The sequence below is a fragment of the Tachyglossus aculeatus genome, unplaced genomic scaffold (genome assembly GCF_015852505.1).
Source record: "Tachyglossus aculeatus isolate mTacAcu1 unplaced genomic scaffold, mTacAcu1.pri scaffold_78_arrow_ctg1, whole genome shotgun sequence".
In the NCBI taxonomy this organism is placed as follows: Eukaryota; Metazoa; Chordata; class Mammalia; order Monotremata; family Tachyglossidae; genus Tachyglossus; species Tachyglossus aculeatus.
In genome coordinates, this window is record NW_024045093.1 from 524,401 (window position 1) to 545,418 (window position 21,018).

The 21,018-nt window shown below is 50.0% G+C and overlaps 1 protein-coding gene across 1 annotated transcript; it reads right to left on the bottom strand.

The window, feature by feature from the left end:
• Window positions 1-3,496: 3,496 nt before the first annotated feature.
• Window positions 3,497-19,250, bottom strand: LOC119924023 (vomeronasal type-2 receptor 26-like). Its single transcript, XM_038743127.1, has 5 exons — window positions 19,245-19,250; window positions 18,585-18,698; window positions 5,069-5,128; window positions 3,904-3,988; window positions 3,497-3,807 (listed from the first exon to the last, which is right to left on the bottom strand). Exons 1-5 carry the CDS (start codon window positions 19,248-19,250, stop codon window positions 3,497-3,499), a joined length of 576 nt encoding a protein of 191 aa, XP_038599055.1.
• Window positions 19,251-21,018: the final 1,768 nt, after the last annotated feature.

The window sequence follows — 21,018 nt, forward strand, 5'->3', positions numbered from 1 at the left end:
GTTCAGCATGTTGGCATTGCTCAGCGTCTGGGTCCCCTTCCTACCTACCTATCTGATTATCAAGGGCAAGGCCATAGTGGTAGCTGATATGTTCTCCATCCTGGCTTCCAGTGCTGGTCTTCTGGGCTGTATCTTTGGGCCCAAGGCTTACATCATTCTGCTGAGACCGGACAGGAACACCAAATGACAGCTACTGGAGCGACAGGGGAATCATGTAATGGAATAATAGAAGTTGAGATCACCAGGGCCATTTTCAGGAGATAATGTACCCTGAGATGAGAGTTCAAATGTTGGCCACTTCCCACAGATACGTGATGCAATATACTTCACCAAAGTATGCTCTTTCATCATATGGTCATCTCCAGCATCAGCTCCCAGATCTATAATGTGCCACCCTTCCCTTCATCTCTCAACCTCCCCTTCATGGATGGTCATGACGGCCTGAGTTAAGCTGAGCCAAGCGCCAATTTCTGTCCCCAGTAGAAGGTTGAAGACAGCAGCTCCCAAAGGCAGAGGGAGATCTGCCCTCTTTCTCCAGGAGAATCCTCGATTAGTTGGATTGGGAACAGCAATTCTGAATCAGGCCCTACTCTGGGCCTCTGATCCTGTCCTTTCAGGCTCTGCCCTTTTCCCATTTCTTTACTCAGTAACAATAAAAATGATTCTGGTTCAAATCTCCTTCCCCTACATATACTGAAAGCAGTGGGGAAGAAGCCATTGGAGAGCAAACCGCTCAAGATGGCAGTCAGGAAGGGAAAAAAGTAGGGGAAAGTGTTTCAATAAGGTGCATAGAGTTGGGGTGGGAGGCGTAGGTAGAGGGATGGATTCTGAGAGAAAGCAGGACATCTCCTCTTTACATACTGCTGGGAAGGAAGGGAGAGTTGAAGAAGGGACAGGAACTGGAGAGGAGCAGGGGAGATGTTAGGAAGGTCACTGCTGATAGTTTCAATTTTCTCAGTATAAAAGGAAGCCAGGTCATTAAGGGCGAGGGATGTGGGAGGTGAGGGAACAGGAACAACTGGCGAGGAAAATGAGTATGGGTGTCAATAAAGATGGAGAAATACTTTTGCGAGGCAGAGGAGAGGGCAGAGTTAAAGCAAGTAAGGATGAACTGGATCCAGGGAAATAATCTAAGCAAATGATCCAGGCAGAAGAGTAACATATGGAATGGAATAGGGATAGGCAAGAAGTAGGGAGGGCAGCAATTAGGCCGGTATAGGAATTGAGGTGGGATAGGATTACCGTGGGAATCACCACAGATACCTGTGGTAGAAGTTTGGATGGAGATGAAAGGGAGGATTTTACCGATGCTGTGAAGGTTGAGTAACGGGATTTAGTGACTAATTGAAGATATGCATTGAATGAGAGAAATGAGTCGAGGACAATATCAAAGTTATAGGTTAGAGGGACAGGACGGATGGTGGTGATGTCTACAAGTGATGCGAAAATCAGGGGAGTAGAGCTCTTGAGCGGGAAGATGAAGAGTTCTGTTTTGGGCAGGATACATGTGAGGCATTGTGGGGACATCCAAGTAGAGATGTCCTGAAGGCAAGTGGAAATGTGAGACTGCAGAGAGGAAGACAGACTGGGGCTGGAGATGTAGATTTGGGAATCAGCAGGATAGCTGTGGAAATTGAAGGTTTGGGAGCAAATGATTTCTCCAAGGGAGTGAGTGTAGACGGAGAATAGAAGGCGATGCAGAACTGAACCTTGCAGAATGCCCACAGTTAGGGAGTGGGAGGCAGAAGAGGAGCCCATGATAGAGGCTGAGAAGGAGTGATCAGGGAGATAGGAGGAGAACCAGTAGAGGACAGTGACAGCAAAGACAAGGTGGGATAATATTTCCAGGCAAAGCGGGTGCTTGACAGTGTCAAAGGTGGATGCGAGGTCGAGGAAGAATTAGAATGGAATAGAAGCTGTGAGATTTAGCAAGAAGGAGATCGTTTGTGACATTTGAGAGACTGGTTTCCTGGGTGTGAATGGGACAGAAGCCAGATATAAGGGGTTCAAGGAGAGGTTTGGAGAAGAAGAACTTGAGGGAAAAGATGTAGACAACTATCTAGGAGTTTGTAGAGGAATGGTAGCAGGCAGATAGGGTTAGAATGGGAGAGCATCGAGAGGCCATGGGAGGGTTTTTTTAGGATAGGAAATACATGAGCTTGTTTGAAAGCAGTGGGGAAAAAGTCACTGGAAACCTAACAACTGAAGATGGCGATAAGTGCGTTGATAATTGCGAAGGGATGGAGTTGGATGTGTAGTTGTAGGGCGTGGAATTTGAGAGAAGGCAGGCGACCTCCTCTTGAGATACTGCTGGGAGATATGGGAGTGTTGAAGAAGGGGCAGGAGGAAGGGGGAATGGAGAGGAGCAGGGAAGATTTTAGGGAGATCACACCTGATGGTCTAAATTTTCTCGGTGAAGAAAAAGGCCAGGTCACTGGGGACAAGAGATGGGGGAGGCGGAAGTACATGGGTTTTTAAAAAGAAGAATGAATCAGTCAATAATTCCAACAATCCATGGTATATATTGAGCACTTCAGATACAGAGGCCTGCACTAAACCCCTGGGAGATTACAATACAATAGAATTGTTAGATCTGATCCCTGACCACAAGAGGTTTACGGTGTAGAAGGGGAGACAACCTGTAGAATAAATTATACGTAGTGGAGGCAACAGAGGATAAGGATATGGACTTTTTTTAGATGGCATTTATTAAGCGCTTACTATGTGCCAAGAACAGTTCTAAGCGTTGGGGAGATTACAAGCTGATCAGGTCGTCCCTCAGGGGGCTCACAGTCTTCATCCCCATTTTACAGATGAGGTAACTGACTCCCAGAGAAGTAAAGTGGCATGGCCAAAGCCACACAGCCGCTAAGTGACGGAGCAGGGACTAGAACACATTACCTCTGACTCCAAAGCCCGCACTCTTTCCAATGAGCCACGCTGCTCCTCCTAAAGAAGTCTTCTCCTAAAGACGTAAGAACAGAGGACTTGAGGGTGGGATGAATATCGAAGGGCTTAAGGAGTGAAGACCCAAGTGAATAGCTGATGTAGAAAGTAGGGAAATAGGAAAGGGAAATGGGGTTGATGCTACCTTCCTCCCTGAGAGTTCTGTCCCACTGGGAAGGGTCTCCACCTTCCCATTCTGAGACTTTGATCCCCATTGTTCCCTCCCCCATCTGCTGCCCCAGGTTTGAGTGAACTCCAGGCCACTATGGTCTCCCGCGCAACCAGCAGGTGATGGCAGATGACTCTGTGGGAGTACGACCTGCAGGAGGAAAGAGTCCGGAAGGCCATGGGATAAACACTCCAATGATCCGTGGGAGCACCCAGGCCTGACCTATGATTTGGATTGGCCAGGGAATCCCTTCTGGATATCCCTAGCTGGATTTCTCTCTCCTTTGGTCCTGCCACTGTAAGAAAACTGGGGTAGAGAAAAATGTTAAGCAATAAACACAGCAGCCCTGAACGAATGTCCCAGGGTTCATTTCCTCTTCAATCACTCCCGGTTGTTCCTGTCAGGCTGCAGCAGGATGACATAACACTTTGGGATGAAGATGCAGCTAAGAAGCCCGGCACTGGAGGCCAGGATGGAGAAGATCTCTGTGGTCACTGTGGCCTTCCCCTTGGTGCCCTGGTATGCGGGAAGGAAGGAGGCCCAGACGCTGCAGAACACCAGCATGCCAAACGTGATGAACTTGGCTTCATTGAAGCTGTCGGGCAGCCTCCTGGCCAGGAAAGCCACAGTGAAGCTCACCAGGGCCAGAAAGTCCAGGTAGCCCAGGACACAGTACAAGGAATCACGGAGCCCTCGTTACACTCTATGGTAATGAGTCCGGACTCAGCGTGTGTGTTCATCTCCGGGAATGGGGCAGCGGTGCCCAACCAGATCACACAGATGGTCACCTGGACCAGGGAACAGGACAGGACTATTGAGATGGAGACTCTGGGCCCCACCCACCTTCTGACTCTGCTCCCCAAGCTTGTGGCCCTGAAGGCCATAATCAGGGTGACAGTATTGGCCAAAATGGAGGAGATGGATACAGTGAACACGACTCCAAAAGCCGTTTGTCGGAGGAGGCAGGAGGCTGTGGTGGGTTGGCCGATGAAGGTCAGGGCACAGAGGAAGCAAAGTTTGAGGGAGATGAGGAGGGTGTAGCTGAGATTGAGGTTATTGGCACGGATAATGGGGGTTGTCTCGGTGCTTAAAGAAGACCCCTAAAACCAGGGCTGTGAGGAGAAAGAAGGAGAGGGTCATGCCGACTAGGATCAGCCCCAACGGTTCTTTGGGGGACAGGAAAGTCACCACTTTGTGAAGGCAGCCATCTCTCACAATGTTTGAATACTGATCTTCAGGACACTTCACACACTGCTCCGCGTCTGAATGGAAAGAATCATTCAATCAATCAATCAGTCAATCAGCACTTACTATGTGCAGAATTCTATACTAAGTGCTTGGAGGAGTACATGCAACAGCTTGGGTAGACACGTTCCTTGCCCAGAAGGAGTTCACAGTATCAAAAGGGAGACGGACTGTAATATAAATAAATTGACAAATGATGGATAGGCACGTAAGTGCTGTGGGGCTGAGTGTTGGGTGAATATCGAGTGCCTTAATAGAGGGAGGAAAAGAAAAAGGAGCAGAGTCTCACCTCCCCTTACAGCACACATTTCCCTCCACCTAGGTCAGGGTCACAGCCCAGGTTGGGATTTTTGCCTCTTCATTACACCTGACCCGTCTGGTCTAACACTCTCTCCCGAGCTCCCCTGCCCAGTCCCGAGATTGTGTTTTCCAACCCTGCAGTCACCCCAGCCCATGGGCAAGGAAGCTGCTGAGTAAAACCTCCTGCGCATCCATGTCTGCAGTCAGGCATGTCCATCTCTGGCCTGCCCCTTGGGCTTTCCCATCAACTGTCTCTGGCTCCCCATGCCCTTCATCTGTCACCATCTGCCTAGTGCCCCACAGACTCTGGGTCATGTGAGGATCTGGGTCTCTGCACACATCTACCTGTCTGGTTGGAAATCTCTCCCTCTGGGCACCTGACACAAAAATAGCAGCAGGCAGCCGCACCTTGCTGGGCACGTTTTCTGAATCCTGGTCCACAGCTCCTGCTGCACCGCGAATGAAAGCCTGAATTTTCAAGAAAGAGGTTAGAGACAGTGAGAGTGGAGCTCCACAGTTCCATACCTACCTAGAGGATCCTGGAGCCTCCAACCCAGAGGCTTCCCCACCACCTCCCATACAGGTCTGATCCCCAACAAAGGATGAGCTACAAGTGTCCCCGTCCTGCACCTCCCCCCTTTTCCTTCTCCCTGCAAAGACTCAAGGGTTTCAGGGGGTCGGGGCACCAGGTCCCACTTCTGATTCATTCATTTATTCATTCATTCATTCATTCATTCATTCAATAAATAGTATTTATTGAGTGCTTACTGTGTGCAGACCACTGTACTAAGCGCTTGGGAAATACAGGTTGGCAACATATAGAGATGGTCCCTACCCAACAACGGACTCACAATCTAGAAGGGGGAGACAGACAACAAAACAAAACATGTGGACAGGTGTCAAGTCGTCAGAACAAATAGAATTAAAGCTAAATGCACATTATTAACAAAATAAATAGAATAGTAAATTTGAACAAGTAAAATAAATAAAGTAATAAATCTGTACAAACATATATGCAGTTGTTGTGGGCAGAGGAAGGAGGTAGGGCGGGGGGATGGGGAGGAAGAGAGGAAATAGGAGGATCAGTCTAGGAAGGCTTCTTGGAGGAGGTGAGCTCTTAGAGCTTTGAAGGGAGGAAGAGAGCTAGCTTGGTGGATGTGTGGAGGGAGGGCATTGCAGGCCAGGGAGAGGACGTGGGCTGGGCTTCGACAGCAAGACAAGTGAGTACCAGGTACAATGAGGGGGTTAGCAGCAGAGGAGCAGAGGATGCGGGCTGGTCTGTGGAAGGAGAAAAGGGATGTGCAGTAGTAGGGGGAGATGATGGAGAGCCTTGAAGCTGAGAATGAGGAGTTTTTGCTTGATGCATAGGTTAACAGGAAGCCACTGGAGATTTTTGAAGAGGGGAATAACATGACCAGAGCGTTTCTGCACAAAGATGATCCGGGCAGCAGTGTGAAGTATAGACTGAAGTGGGGAGAGACAGGAGGATGGGAGATCACAGAGGAGGCTGATGCAGTAAACGAGTCGGGATAAAATGAGAGATTGAACCAGCAGGGTAGCGATTTGAATGGAGAGGAAAGGGCGGATCTTGACGTTGTTGCAGAGGTGAGCCCGGCAGGTTTTGGTGACGGACTGGATGTGAGGGGTGAACGAGAGAGCAGAGTCGAGGATGACACCAAAATTGCGGGCTTGTGAGACAGAAAGGTTGGTAGTGCCGTCTACAGTGACAGGAAAGTTAGGGAGAGAGCAGGGTTTGGGAGGGAAGATAAGGAGTTCAGTCTTGTACATATTGAGTTTTCGATGGCGGGCAGACATCTAGATGGAGATCTTCTGAACGCAGGAGGAGACACGATCCTGAAGGGAGAGAGAGTGAGCAGGGGCAGACATGTACATTTGGGTGTCATCAGCATCGAGATGATAGTTGAAGCCGTGTTATAGAATGAGTTCACCAAGGGAGTGAGTGTAGATAGAGAACAGAAGAGGACCAAGAACTGACCCTTGAGGAATCCCAACAGTAAAGGGATAGGAGGGGGAGGAGGAGCCCGCAATGAAGACTAAGAATGAATGGCTGGAGAGATAAGAGGAGAACTAGGAGAGGACGAAATTTGTGAAGCCAAGGTTGGATAGCGTGTTGAGGAGAAGGGGGTGGTCCACTGTGTCAAGAGGGCGAGGAGGATTAGGATAGAGTAGGAGCCATTGGATGTGGCAACAAGGAGGTCATTGGTGACCTTCAAGAGGGCTCTTTCAGTGGAGTGTAGCGGGTAGAAGCCAGATTGGAGGAAGTCAAGGAGAGAGTTGGCATTGAGGAATTCGAGACAGGGGTGTAGACGACTCATTCTAGGAGTTTGGAAAGGAATGGTAGGAGGGAGATAAGGCTATAACTAGAAGGGGATGCTGGGTCAAAAGAGGGTTTTTTTAGGACTGGGGAGACATGGGCATGTTTGAAGGCAGAGGGGAAGGAACCAGTGTAGAGTGAGCGGTTGAAGATTTAAGTTAAGGAGGGGAGGAGGGAAGGGGCGAAAAATTTCATTAGATGAGCAGGAATGGGGTCTGAAGCACAGGTGGATGGAGTAGCACTTGGGAGGAGGGAGGAGATCTCACCTGAAGATACCACTGGGAAGGATGGGAGAGTAGTAGAGAGGGTTGAGAGCGGGGGGCTGGAGAATGGGGAGGAGTGACTTTGTGGAGCTCAAACCTGATGGAGTTAATTTTAATAATGAATTAGGAGGCCAGATCGCTGGGGGTGAGGGATGGAAGAGGGGGAGGAACAGGGAGCCTGAGAAGGGAGTTAAATGTACGGAAGAGCTGATTAGGATGATGGGCATGGGTGTCAATAAGGGAGGAGAGATGGATTTGCCTGGCAGAAGAGGTGGAAGAGTTAAGGCAGGAAAGGATAAACTTGAAGTGAACAAGGTTAGCCTGGTGTTCAGTCTTTCACCAGCAGCGTTCAGCAGCTCGAGCATAAGAGCGGAGGTGGACAGTGGCAGTGATCCAAAGCTGTGGGTTAGTGGTACGAGAACGGCGATGGGAAAGGGGAGCGAGCAAGTTGAGTTGAGTAGAGAGGGTAGAGTTGAGAGATGCTAATCTGTGGTGGGGGTCCACCTGAGCCGACCCCATGGTCAAGAGTCATGCTCAGGAATCCCTTCCTTCTCCCACCTTGGCTGACTGCAGAGAGGTGTCTTCAACTCTCGAACCTTAAATTCATAACTGCATCCAGAAAGATGTGTCTGAGAAACTGTGCCGGGAAGGTCCAAGGTTCTGAATCGATGAATGCTAAAGCATTTTCATTTTTCTGTGTCCTGTCTTGGAGGTGACATTCTGGTCCCAGAGGTCTACCTTGGGAAATAGCTCTCTGCCTCCCAATATGCCCCCAACCCTTCCTTCGCTCTGAGATCCCCAGTTTACCATTCTGTGTTGTCATTACCACCAATACTTGGTCCCACAGTAACAATGTGGGGACATTGTGGGCGTGACACTGTGGCCAGGGTGACTGACCCATCACCAGCTCCAGCCCAAGCAGGTGATCAGAGAGGAGCAATGCCAAGTCAGAGCTCTCCACATGAACCCCATACAGAATGGAACAATCTCTACTGAGCTAGGCCTAAGAGATGGCCGAGCAGAGCCACTTATAACTGTCAAAGCACCTCTGGTATAACCGAGCCCCAACTCCCACCATGAAGTATCCACAGCAGGAAGCAGGGATTTAAACTGCAGCCAAGCTCATTCAGCATCTCCCTTGCTGGCCTGTGTCACTGTATCTCCAGGACCCCCTGGCACTGAGGGCAGGGAGCAATCTTGGCATTAGGCTGGCATCACATGGTATTATATGACAGGTAGAGGAGGAAGCACACCACCTTGGCTCATAATTGAACCCCTTCACCTAGTGATTGGGAGAATTGATAGGATCTCCTAGTCATCCCTGCTTCGGTCCTTGATTTAGTGCTTAATTGTCCCAGATGTGTCTGTCTGCAGTTCATTCATTCATTCAATCATATTTATTGAGCACTTACTATGTGCAGAGCGCTGTTCTAAGCGCTTGGGAAGTACAAGTTCCCGAGAGGCCAGCCCGCCATCACACCGCGAGGCCTTGCTGCTCCCGGAAGGATCCTCTCCTCAGAGCGCCGCCATAGACGCCCGGGACTCCGTTCCCGAGAGGCCCGCCCACCCGCCCGCCTTCACACCGCGAGATGCCCGGGACTCCGTTCCCGAGAGGCCCGCCCGCCATCACACCGCGAGGCCTTCCTGCTCCCGGGAGGATCCTCTCCTCAGAGCGCCCCCATTGACGCCCGGGACTCGGTTCCCGAGAGGCCCGCCCGCCCGCCCGCCATCACACCGCCCGGCCTTGCTGCTCCCGGAAGGTTTCTCTCCTCCGAGCGCGCCGCCATAGACGCCTGGGACTCCGTTCCCGAGAGGTCCACCCGCCATCACCCCGCGAGGCCTTGCCGCTCCCGGAAGGATCCTCTCCTCAGAGCGCCGCCATTGACGCCCGGGACACCGTTCCCGAGAGGCCCGGCCGCCCACCCACCCGCCATATCAGCGCCCCCACGGACGCCCCCCCTGCTTCCACCCCCCCACTTAGGAGGCCTTCCGTAAAGTGCCCCTCATCCCCCGCCTTCCCGATCCGGTCCTGACTGACTCTCCCCCCGCCCCCAGGTGAAAAGCCCTTGTTAGCACCTTATTAGCACCATGTTAGCATCATGTTACATGTTACATTAACGACAACCTCATTCACACCTCCTCAGCCCTCCCATGCTAGTTGACTGTTCGCTCCCCTCCCCAGGTATCTGTGCTCCCTGACCCCCCTAAACTGGCCCACCCTACTCCAGCTCTTAATAGTTTGTATCTGCTCTCTGTGGCATCATTATCTGCCAATTCTATTATTGCCATAGCATATTGATTGCTTAACTACACCCTGTGATGCCATCACCTACTTTTATCATTGCTACTGTTTTATTGCTTCTGCATCTCAATTGTTAACCCCCCGCTGTACTGTCACTCGCCCTGCTGACCTCACCATGAACTTTCAGGTCCCTTGCTCCCAACTGCCATTCCCATTCCTCACCTTCCCCTTCCCCTCTCCCACCCAGCTGTTTCCCTCCCTCTCACCCACCAAGACCACTCCCCCTCACCCCCTACCAAGGATTCCTCTGTACCAGCGCAGGTCCTCCGCTTCTCCCTCCCGGCCCCCTCCCTCCCCTTCTCCCCGCCCCCACCCCATTCCAGTTCTCCTTTCCCATCGCCACCCCCCTTCTCACTCTCCCCGCCCAGGCCCCCGCCAACTCATCCCAATCCAAACCCTCCCCACCCCTCGCACCCTTCCCCCTCCCTCCCCACCCTCAACAGCTGATGCCAAGTGTGGCCTCTGGAACCCCCGCTCCGTTTTAAGTAAGACCCCTTTCATCCTGGACCTTTTCCTTTCCAGTTCTCTACTCCTCCTCGCCCTAACTGAAACATGGCTGTCGCCGGACGACACAGTCTCTTCTGCTTCTCTGTGCAGTGCAGGCCTCTTCTTCTCCGACTCCCCCAGACTCACCGGAAAAGGAGGAGGTGTCGGTTTCCTTCTCGCCCCCCAATGTCGCTTTCGCACTATCCCTCCTCCCCACTCCCTTTCCTTCCCTTCCTTTGAAGCCCACATCATTCGCCTCTACCACCCCCTCCAGTTTCTTGTAGCCGTCATCTACCGCCCTCCCGGCCCCACTTCCAACTTCTTTAACGACTTTGACCCCTTCCTCACCTTCCTTCTCTCCTTCTCCATGCCCACTCTGATCCTCGGAGACTTCAATATCCACATGGATATCCCTAACGACTCCACTGCCGCCCGCCTTCTATCTCTCCTTGACGCTGCCAACCTCTTCCTCCACCCCACCTCACCCACTCACCAACTTGGTCATACCCTCGACCTCATCATCTCCTACCGCTGCACTGTGTCCACCCTCACCAACTCTGTGATCCCTCTCTCTGATCATAATCTTCTCACCTGCCTCCTCACTCACACTCCTTTCCCCTGTAAATCCGTATTACTCCCTCACAGAGATCTCCGCTCTCTGGACCCCACCCATCTTTCGGAGCGCCTCACACCCCACCTCGCCGCCCTCTCCTCTCTACCCAGTCTTGATGATCAGATTACTGCTCTCAACTCTACCCTATCTACTCAGCTAGACTCACTCGCTCCCCTTTCCCTTCGCCGCTCTCGCACCACTAACCCACAGCCCTGGATCACTGCCACTGTCCGCCTCCTTCGCTCTTATGCTCGAGCTGCCGAACGCTGCTGGCGAAAGTCTAAACACCATGCCAACCTCGTTCACTTCAAGTTTATCCTTTCCTGCCTTAACTCAGCCCTCTCTTCTGCCAGACAAAACTATTTCTCCTCCCTTATTGACACCCATGCCCATCACCCCCGCCAGCTCTTCCGTACATTCAACTCCCTTCTCAGGCCCCCGGGTCCTCCCCCTCCTCCTTCCCTCACCCCCAACGATCTGGCCTCCTACTTCATTAACAGAATTAAATCCATCAGGTCCGACCTCCCCAAAGTCTCTTCCCCCCTTTCTCCAACCCCCCGGCTCTCAACACTCTCTGCTACTCTCCCATCCTTCCCAGCAGTATCCTCAGAGGAACTCTCCTCCCTCCTCTCTAGTGCTACTCCGGCCACCTGTGCTTCTGACCCCATTCCCTCTCATCTTATGAAATCTCTCGCTCCATCCCTTCTCCCCTCCTTAACTACCATCTTTAACCGCTCACTCTCCACTGGTTCCTTACCCTCTGCCTTCAAACATGCCCATGTCTCTCCCATCCTAAAAAAACCCTCTCTTGACCCCACCTCACCTTCTAGTTATCGTCCCATATCCCTCCTACCATTCCTTTCCAAACTCCATAAACGAGTTGTCTACACGCGCTGCCTCGAATTCCTCAACACCAACTCTCTCCTCGACCCCCTCCAGTCTGGCTTCCGTCCCCTTCATTCCACGGAAACTGCGCTCTCAAAGGTCACCAATGACCTCCTGCTTGCCAAATCCGACGGCTCATACTCTGTCCTAATCCTCCTCGACCTCTCAGCTGCCTTTGACACTGTGGACCACCCCCTTCTCCTCCACACGTTATCTGACCTTGGCTTCACAGACTCCGTCCTCTCCTGGTTCTCCTCTTATCTCTCCGGTGGTTCTTTCTCAGTCTCTTTTGCAGGCTCCTCCTCCCCCTCCCATCCTCTTACTGTGGGGGTTCCCCAAGGTTCAGTGCTTGGTCCCCTTCTGTTCTCAATCTACACTTACTCCCTTGGTGACCTCATTCGCTCCCACGGCTTCAACTATCATCTCTACGCTGATGACACCCAGATCTACATCTCTGCCCCTGCTCTCTCCCCCTCCCTCCGGGCTCGCATCTCCTCCTGCCTTCAGGACATCTCCATCTGGATGTCCGCCCGCCACCTAAAGCTCAACATGTCGAAGACTGAGCTCCTTGTCTTCCCTCCCAAACCTTGTCCTCTCCCTGACTTTCCCATCTCTGTTGACGGCACTACCATCCTTCCCGTCTCACAACCCCGCAACCTTGGTGTCATCCTCGACTCTGCTCTCTCATTCACCCCTCACATCCAAGCCGTCACCAAAACCTGCCGGTCTCAGCTCCGCAACATTGCCAAGATCCGCCCTTTCCTCTCCATCCAAACCGCTACCCTGCTAATTCAAGCTCTCATCCTATCCCGTCTGGACTACTGCACTAGCCTTCTCTCTGATCTCCCATCCTCGTGTCTCTCTCCACTTCAATCCATACTTCATGCTGCTGCCCGGATTATCTTTGTCCAGAAACGCTCTGGACATATTACTCCCCTCCTCAAAAACCTCCAATGGCTACCGATCAATCTGCGCATCAGGCAGAAACTCCTCACCCTGGGCTTCAAGGCTGTCCATCACCTCGCCCCCTCCTACCTCACCTCCCTTCTCTCCTTCTACTGCCCAGCCCGCACCCTCCGCTCCTCCACCACTAATCTCCTCACTGTTCCTCGCTCTCGCCTGTCCCGCCATCGACCCCCGGCCCACGTCATCCCCCGGGCCTGGAATGCCCTCCCTCTGCCCCTCTGCCAAGCTAGCTCTCTTCCTCCCTTCAAGGCCCTGCTGAGAGCTCAACTCCTCCAGGAGGCCTTCCCAGACTGAGCCCCTTCCTTCCTCTCCCCCTCGTCCCGCTCTCCATCCCCCCATCTTACGTCCTTCCCTTCCCCACAGCACCTGTATATATGTACATATGGTTGTACATATTTATTACTCTATTTATTTATTTATTTATTTATTTTACTTGTACATTTCTATCCTATTCATTTTATTTTGTTGGTATGTTTGGTTCTGTTCTCTGTCTCCCCCTTTTAGACTGTGAGCCCACTGTTGGGTAGGGACTGTCTCTATGTGTTGCCAATTTGTACTTCCCAAGCGCTTAGTACAGTGCTCTGCACATAGTAAGCGCTCAATAAATACGATTAATTGATTGATTGATACAAGTCAGCAACATATAAAGACGGTCCTTACCCAACAACGGGCTCACAGTCTAGAAGGGGGAGACAGACAACAAACGAAAACATGTAGACAGGTGTCAAAACCGTCAGAATAAATAGAATTATAGCTATATGCACATCATTAACAACAAAATGAATAGAGTAGAAAATATGTGCAAGTAAAATAGAGTCATATATCTGTACAAGTATATACAAGTGCTGTGTGGAGGGGATGGAGGTAGTGCGGGGAGGATGGGGAGGAGAAGATGAAAAGGGGGACTTATTCTGGGAAGGCCTCCTGGAGGAGGTGAGCAGTCAGTAAGGCTTTGAAGGGAGGAAGAGAGCTAGTTTGGCTGATGTGTAGAGGAAGGACATTCCAGGACAGGGGAAGGACGTTGGTCGGGGGTCGATGGCGGGACAGGTGAGAAACGAGGCACAGTGAAGAGGTTAGCGGCAGAGGAGCGGTGGGTGTGGGCTGGTCTGTAGAAGGAGAGAAGGGAGGTGAGGTAGAAGGGGGCGAGGTGATGGAGAGACTTGAAGCCGAGGAAGCCACAGCGTATCTTGGACATAAAGGACCGATGTCTCCCTCTTAAATAATTCTTCTCAGGGAAATGCATTTAGTGGTAGAAATTCACATCCTGTTCACCCACCCTCTTTGCTCATTAAGGAGACAGGGCAATGAACAGACCAGGGATGGCATTCTGCGTTACTCCCCGCCGTTTCGGGGGCAACTCTCGGGTTCTTACCCTCTCCGGGTCTTCGGACGTCTCCGGACGCGGGCCGCGCGTTCACACCAGGAAGAGTCAGCCAGAGGTCCAAAGCTTGGTTGCCGTTTATTTGCTATCAGCGATTACATGGTTAAAAAAGAGAGAGAGAGCGAGAGAGAGAGAGAGAGGGAGGGAGAGAGCGCGTGCCCCCCCTTGTCTTGTTCGTCTCTTATACCCTCCGTTGCCCGGGGGCAGGGTTTTCTCGGGGGATGGCGTATCGAGGCTTTGCCATGTAGCACACACCGCCCTCCAGCCACTAGCCTAGCAACAGCTCTGTCCAGTCACGAAGTGTTTGCTCTGGCTCGCCCCCAGCCACCCGTTGCCAACCATCGCTGGCTGCGGATATGGCCTTGAGGTTGCCTCCGAGCCTTGCAGGTGCAAGCTTGTTTTTCTTGCCCTGGTCTCTTTATCTCCTGTTGTTGAGTCTGTTTGGCCTTGAGCCGTTGGGTACGGTTTGTGTGCACATACTCCCTGTCTCAGCGCCTTCCCCCGCTCCCTACGCTATCCTATCCCATCTTGATCACTGTAATCACCTTCTTGCTAACCACCCTGCCTCCCATCTCTCTCCATTCTAATCCATACTTCATTCTGTTGCCCAGATTATTTTTCTACAAAAACATTCATTCTGTGATTCCCCACTCTTTACCATCAGCTTTAAAGCACTTAATAACCTTGCCCCTCCAACCTTTCCTCGCTATTCCCTACGATAAACCAGCCCAGACACTTCACTCCTCTAATGCCAACCTACTCACTGCACCTTGATGTCATCTATATCGTTTTTGACCTCTTGCATATATAGCTATAATTCTATTTATTCTTGTTGGTATTGACAATTTATTCTGTTGGTTTTTTGTCTGTCTCCCACTTCTAGACTTTGAGCCCGTTGGTAGGTAGGGGACCGTCTCTATATGTTGCCAATTTGTACTTCCAAGCGCTTAGTTCAATGTTCTGCACAGTAAGTGCTCAGTAAGATTGAATGAATGAATGAATGAATGAATGAATGAATGAATGAATGAATGCCCACATTCTGCCTCTGTCCTGGATGCTCTCCCTCTTCATATCCAACAGACAATCACTCTCCCCACCTTCAAAGCCTCGTTGAAGGCACATCTACAAGAGGATTTTTCTGAATAAGCCCAGATTTCCTCCTTTATCATTCCCTTCTATGCCATCTTTACATTAGGATTTGTATCGCTACCTCACCTTCACAGCACTTATGTACATATCCGTAATTTATGTATTTTTATAGCCTGTCTCTCTCTCTAGTCTGTAAGTTTTTCCTCCTTTATTGACATCCATGCTCATCATCCTCATCAGCTATTCCATACATTTAACTCCCTTCTCAGTTCCCCTGTTCCTCCCCCTCCTCCATCCCTCACCCACAACGATCTGGCCTGCTACTTCATTAGTAAAATTAACTCCATCAGGTCTGAGCTCCCCAAAGTCACCCCTCCCCCTTCTCCATCCCTCCAGCTCTCAACCGTCTCCGCTACTCTCCCAGCTTTCCCAGCAGTATGTTTAGGTGAGATCTCCTTGCTCCTCTCAAGTGCTACTCCGTCCACCTGTGCTTCTGACCCATTCCATCTCATCTTATGAAAACGCTTCCCCATTCCCTCCTCCCCTCCTTAACTTTCACCTTCAACCGCTCACTCTCCACTGCTTCCTTTCCCTCTGACTTCAAACATCCCCACATCTCCCCCATCCTAAAAAAACTCCTCTCTTGACCCCACCGCCCCTTCTAGTTATCGCCCTATCTCCCTCCTACCCTTCCTTTCCAAACTCCTAGAACGAGTTGTCTACACTTGCTGCTTCGAATTCCTCAATGCCAACTCTCTCCTTGACCCCCTCCAATCTGGCTTCCGTCCCCTACACTCCCCCGAAACCGCCCTCTCAAAGTTCACCAATGACCTCCTTCTTGCCAAATCCAATGGCTCCTACTCTACCCTAATCCTCCTCGACCGCTCAGCTGCCTTCACCACTGTGGATCCCCCTACCCCCTTCTCCTCAATACACTATCCCACCTTGGCTTCACAGACTCCATCCTCTCCTGCTTCTCCTTTCCTCTCTCCGTCCATTCATTCTCAGTCCCCTCTGTGGGCAACTCCTCCCCTTCCCATTCCCATACTGTAGGGATTCCTCAAGGGTCAGTTCTTGGTCCCCTTCTGTTCTCTATCTACACTCACTCCGTTGGTGACCTCAATCACTCCCATGGCTTCAACTATCATCTCTACGCTGATGACACCCAAATCTACATCTCTGCCCCTGCTCTCTCTCTCTCCTTCCAGCCTCGCATTTTCTCCTGCCTTCAGGACATCTCCATCTGAATGTCTGACCGCCATCTAAAATTCACCATATCAAGACTGAACTCCTTATCTTCCCTCCCAAACCCTATCCTCTCCCTCTGACTTTCCCATCACTGTAGATGCCACTACCAACCTTCCCGTCTCGAAAGCAAACAACCTTGATGTCATCCTCGACTCATTCATTCATTCATTCATTCAATCCACTCACTCATTCACCCCACACAATCCAATCCGTCACCAAAATCTGCCGGTCTCACCTCCGCAACATCGCCAAGATCCGCCCTTTCCTCTCCATCCAAACCGCTACCTTACTGGTTCAATTTCTCATCCCACCCCGACTGGATTACTGCATCAGCCTCCTCTCTGATCTTCCATCCTCCTGTCTCTCCCACTTCAGTCTATACTTCACTCTGACACCCTGATTATCTTTATACAGACACACTCTGGGCATATCACTTCCCTCCTCAAAAGTCTCCAGTCGTTGCCTTTCAACCTATGAATCAAGCAAAAACTCCTTACTCTCAGCTTCAAGGCTCTCCATCACCTCGCCAACTCCTACCTCACCTCCCTTCTCTCCTTCTACAGCCCAGCCCGCACCCTCTGCTCCTCTGCTGCTAACCTCTTCACTGTGCCTCATTCTAGCCTGTCTGACTGTCGACCCCTGGCCCAAATCCTTCTCCTGGCCTGGAATGCCCTCCCTTCACAAATCTGCCAAACTAGCTCTCTTCCTCCCTTCAAAGCCCTACTGAGTGCTCACCTCCTCCAAGAGGCCTTCCCAGACTGAGCCCCCTTTTTCCTCTACTCCTTCCCAACTCCCCCTCTGCCCTACCTCCTTCTCCTCCCAACAGCACTTGTATATATTTGTAGAGGCTTATTTCTTTAATTTATTTCACTTGTACATATTTACTACTCTATTTATTTTGTTAATGATGTGCATATAACTATAATTCTATTTATTCTGTCGATTCTGGCACCTGTCTACATGTTTTGATTTGTTGTCTGTCACCCCCTTCTAGACTGTGAGCCCGTTGTTGGGTAGGGACTGCCTCTTTATGTTGCTGGCTTGTACTTCCCAAGCGCTTAGTATAGTGCTCTGCACACAGTAAGTGTTCAATAAATGTGACTGAATGAATGAAACTTTGGGTAGGGAAAGTATCTATTAACTCTGTTATATTGTACTCTCCCAAGTGTTTCACACAGTACTCTACATAGAGAAAATATTTAATAAATGTGGTTGATTGATTGATTGGTTACTGTGTGCAAAGCATTGCACTGAGTGCTTGGGAGAGTACAAATATTGGCAATATTTCTGAAGGGCCAAATATAAATGCAGTGAAAAGAGGCATTTTTGAGCACCTGTATACATCTGAGATTTCCAACAGAAACACATAACTGTTCCCTGGAGTTGTTTAAAAACTAGTTTTGGATTTGGGACTAATTAGGTCAATTCCTAATTTTATTCACAGTTTTATGGGGCTTTATGGGGAAGAGTATGATACAGCAGAATTTGTTGACATGTTTCCTGCCCACAAGGAGATGAACCAACCAAATTCTAAATTGACATATTCTCTGCCCACAAGTATTTAAGCATTAAAGTATTTACATAACTATCTAAATAAGTACATATGTGTTATATGTTATATGAGTTTTGAGACTACAGTTTGTATAGTCACTATGAAGAGAGCTTCAAGTGGTGGGAGTGGGTGAATAAGTCCATAAGTGGTCCAAAATGCCAATTAGTGTTGGGAGAAAGTGACTTAAAGAGATGAAAAATTCATCGGGGAAGGTATTCTCTAGGAAGTGGTGATTTCAGAAGGACTTTGAAGAGGGGGAGAGTCGTGGTCTGATGGACTGGAAGGGTGAAGTAGTTCCAGTTAGGTGAAGTAGCATGAGGGACCGTCTCTATATGTTGCCAACTTGTACTTCCCAAGCGCTTAGTACAGTGCCCTGCACACAATAAGCACTCAATAAATATGATTGAATGAATGAATGAGCCAGGGATCGGAGGAGGCTCTGAGACCGACAGATTATTTCTTCATTTTCCTTGAGGATCATTGAGATACTTTGAAAAGGGACAGGGTCATTCACTGTAAGGAACTCAACTGTTTCCACAGCCCAGGTTAGTAAAGCATCCCAATAGGAGGAGCCATTTTTGATACTGAATTAAAGGGAGGACAAAGCATAGCCTCTGTCCTATTCCTCCTTAAGCACGGAATTTCTCCTTCCCATCGCCTCGTTCTCAAAACGTCAGTCCTCTTCCCAGCTCCACTCGGCCTGGGAGAGAGCCTTAGGATGGATTCAGAGACATCTCTCGCTCTGTCTAGATTTGCAGTCAGAAAGTATCGAATACAAATTCCCCCCCTGGATGATTGAATTACAGACTGATAGTCTGAGGTTTTAAATGAAACGAAGCTGAATTCACCCACAGTTGATATAGATGGTTGGTAAACATCAGAAACTGTTGCAGTGTTGGGTTGCAGATGCCTTTGTTTCTATGGGAACACCGCGGTTCAGTGACACTGCTATAGATTCAGAGACCATACTCTCACCTCTATGGGGCCTCGGGGACATCATGAGCAGAGGGTTCTAGCATTGCCCAGGCCACAAGGTCCCACTTGAGCCAATCCTCCAGGGGCTACCCATGGAGCAGAGCCTGCTTTATCTATGGGGATGGAGATCTGGAGAACATCTCAGCACCCACGGGAGAGCAGTGCGGGGCTGAGAGCACCACACTGTCCCTTCAAAGCCAGTTGCACCCAGGAACTGGAAGGGAGAGGGGATCATCCCAGCCCAGCAGAGGTCATTGCCCCCAGGTCCCATGCTGCCCTGGTGAGTGGGATCAGCGGGGTAGAGCGGCAGGAAAGGACCAGAATGGGGATTCAAGAGATGGTGGATTTTGAGGAGACTTTCATACACGGAGCCAAAGTTGGAGCTCACAGCAGGGCTGCATCCCCAGAGGGGCAGGCAGGCTGGCAGGAGGGCAAGTGTCTGCCAGTACAGTGGCCCCGACCATCACACAATTCCCCTTTCCCACCCACCTCCATTCCAGCTACCATGACAAATACTGTCCTGGTTGTGACACTGCAGCACAGAGTCAGTACTATGCTGTGGTTGTTTTGGCCAGAAGTGTGTCCCGGACAACAAAAATATTTCTGGTGGGGAAATGACAGACAGGGAAGAGAAGTTGTGACTGGTTCTGGACAACGACTAGCCCTATCATCAAGTCCTCCATGCAGGAGTTCTTCCCAAATGTTGGGAGAGCACAATACAGGTAAGAGATGTAATTCCTGACCTCATGGTTTCCTGAGCTACACCGATTAAAAAGCAATTTACAGTGGGGGAAACGAAGAATGGAAAAATGGGTATGCAGATTAATAAGTGCATACACAAGAATGTAAATCTCTAGGTAGGGAAGTGCTATGGGTGGTTATGAATTTACAAGGTCAGAGGTGGTAATTGGACCGATAGGGTCTGTTGAGAAAAAACATTAACCTGGGAAGTTCTCCTGGAGAACGTGGGATTTCAGAAGGATTTTGAAGATGGTGAGAGCTGTGGTCTGAATGATATGAGAAGCAGCGTGTCTTATTGGAAAGAGCCCGGGCTGGGCAGCCAGAGGTCATGGGTTCAAATCCCAGCTCTGCCAATTGTCAGCTGTGTGACTTTGGGCAAGTCACTTCACTTCTCGGTGCCTCAGTTCCCTCATATGTAAAATGGGGATGAAGACTGTGAGCCCACCGTGGGACAACCTGATCACCTTGTAACCTCCCCAGCGCTTAGAACAGTGCTTGGCACATAGTAAGCACTTAATAAATGCCATCGCCATTATTATTATTATATGAAAAGAGAGGGAATTCCAGGCAGAAAGACACATCTGAAACCAAAAAGTCGAGAGAGGGAAAGAGGGAAGGTCCGTTTCCAAGGGCTGCAGCACACTAAGTGAAGAGAGGAGGGAAGCAGAGAGGAGAGAGACAGTGGAGAACCCTGGAGCCAGTAGTCAGGAGTTGATTGGAGACATCCAAACCTCAGTGCTTTGAACAGTGCTTGGCACATAGTAAGTGCTTAACAAATGCCAGCATTATGATTATTATTCAATCTGTGTTTCATTTTCCTCCAAACAGGAAGAGCCAAAATCAGTCTACTTGTGTAAGAAGCTGTGTTTGTGCTCAGAGTGGTGCGGGGGTGGTGGCGAAGAAACCTAGTCTGGTGGTACTCTGGAGGGGAGAAGAGAAAGGAATCTTCTCCCATCACATCCAAAGAAAGAAATGTCTTTGGACCCAGGGAGAGGTAAATAGTAGTAGTAAAAGTTAGATGATTTATTGAGTGCCTACTTGAGGCAGTGCACTGTACTAGGTGCTTGAAAAGTTCTGAACTATAACTGAATGATCCCCCGCCCAAAAAGAGGCAAACATGAAAATACTTACAAAAAAGGCACTGAGTGGACAAATGCACCTAAGTGCTAAGGAGGCTGTACACCACTTCATTCAGGAATGATATGCGTTAGGGTGATGGGAAAGCTTGTTAAAGGAAATGGGATTGTAGCAGGGCTCCAAATAATGGGAGTGCTGTGGTCTATTTTATCATTGTTGTTTCTCTAGGCAACGTTTTATACAAAGTATAAAATTACCCATTGTACAGTTACCTCCTGGTGGGCAGGAAAATATATGCCAACTATGTTGGGTTGAACTCTCCCAAGCACTTAGTATAGTGCTCTGCACACAGTGAGTACTCAATAAATACCATTGATTTATTGATTGATGTGTTCATGTATCAATACTATTGAACTCTAAAGGTGATTAATGAATACAACTGCTT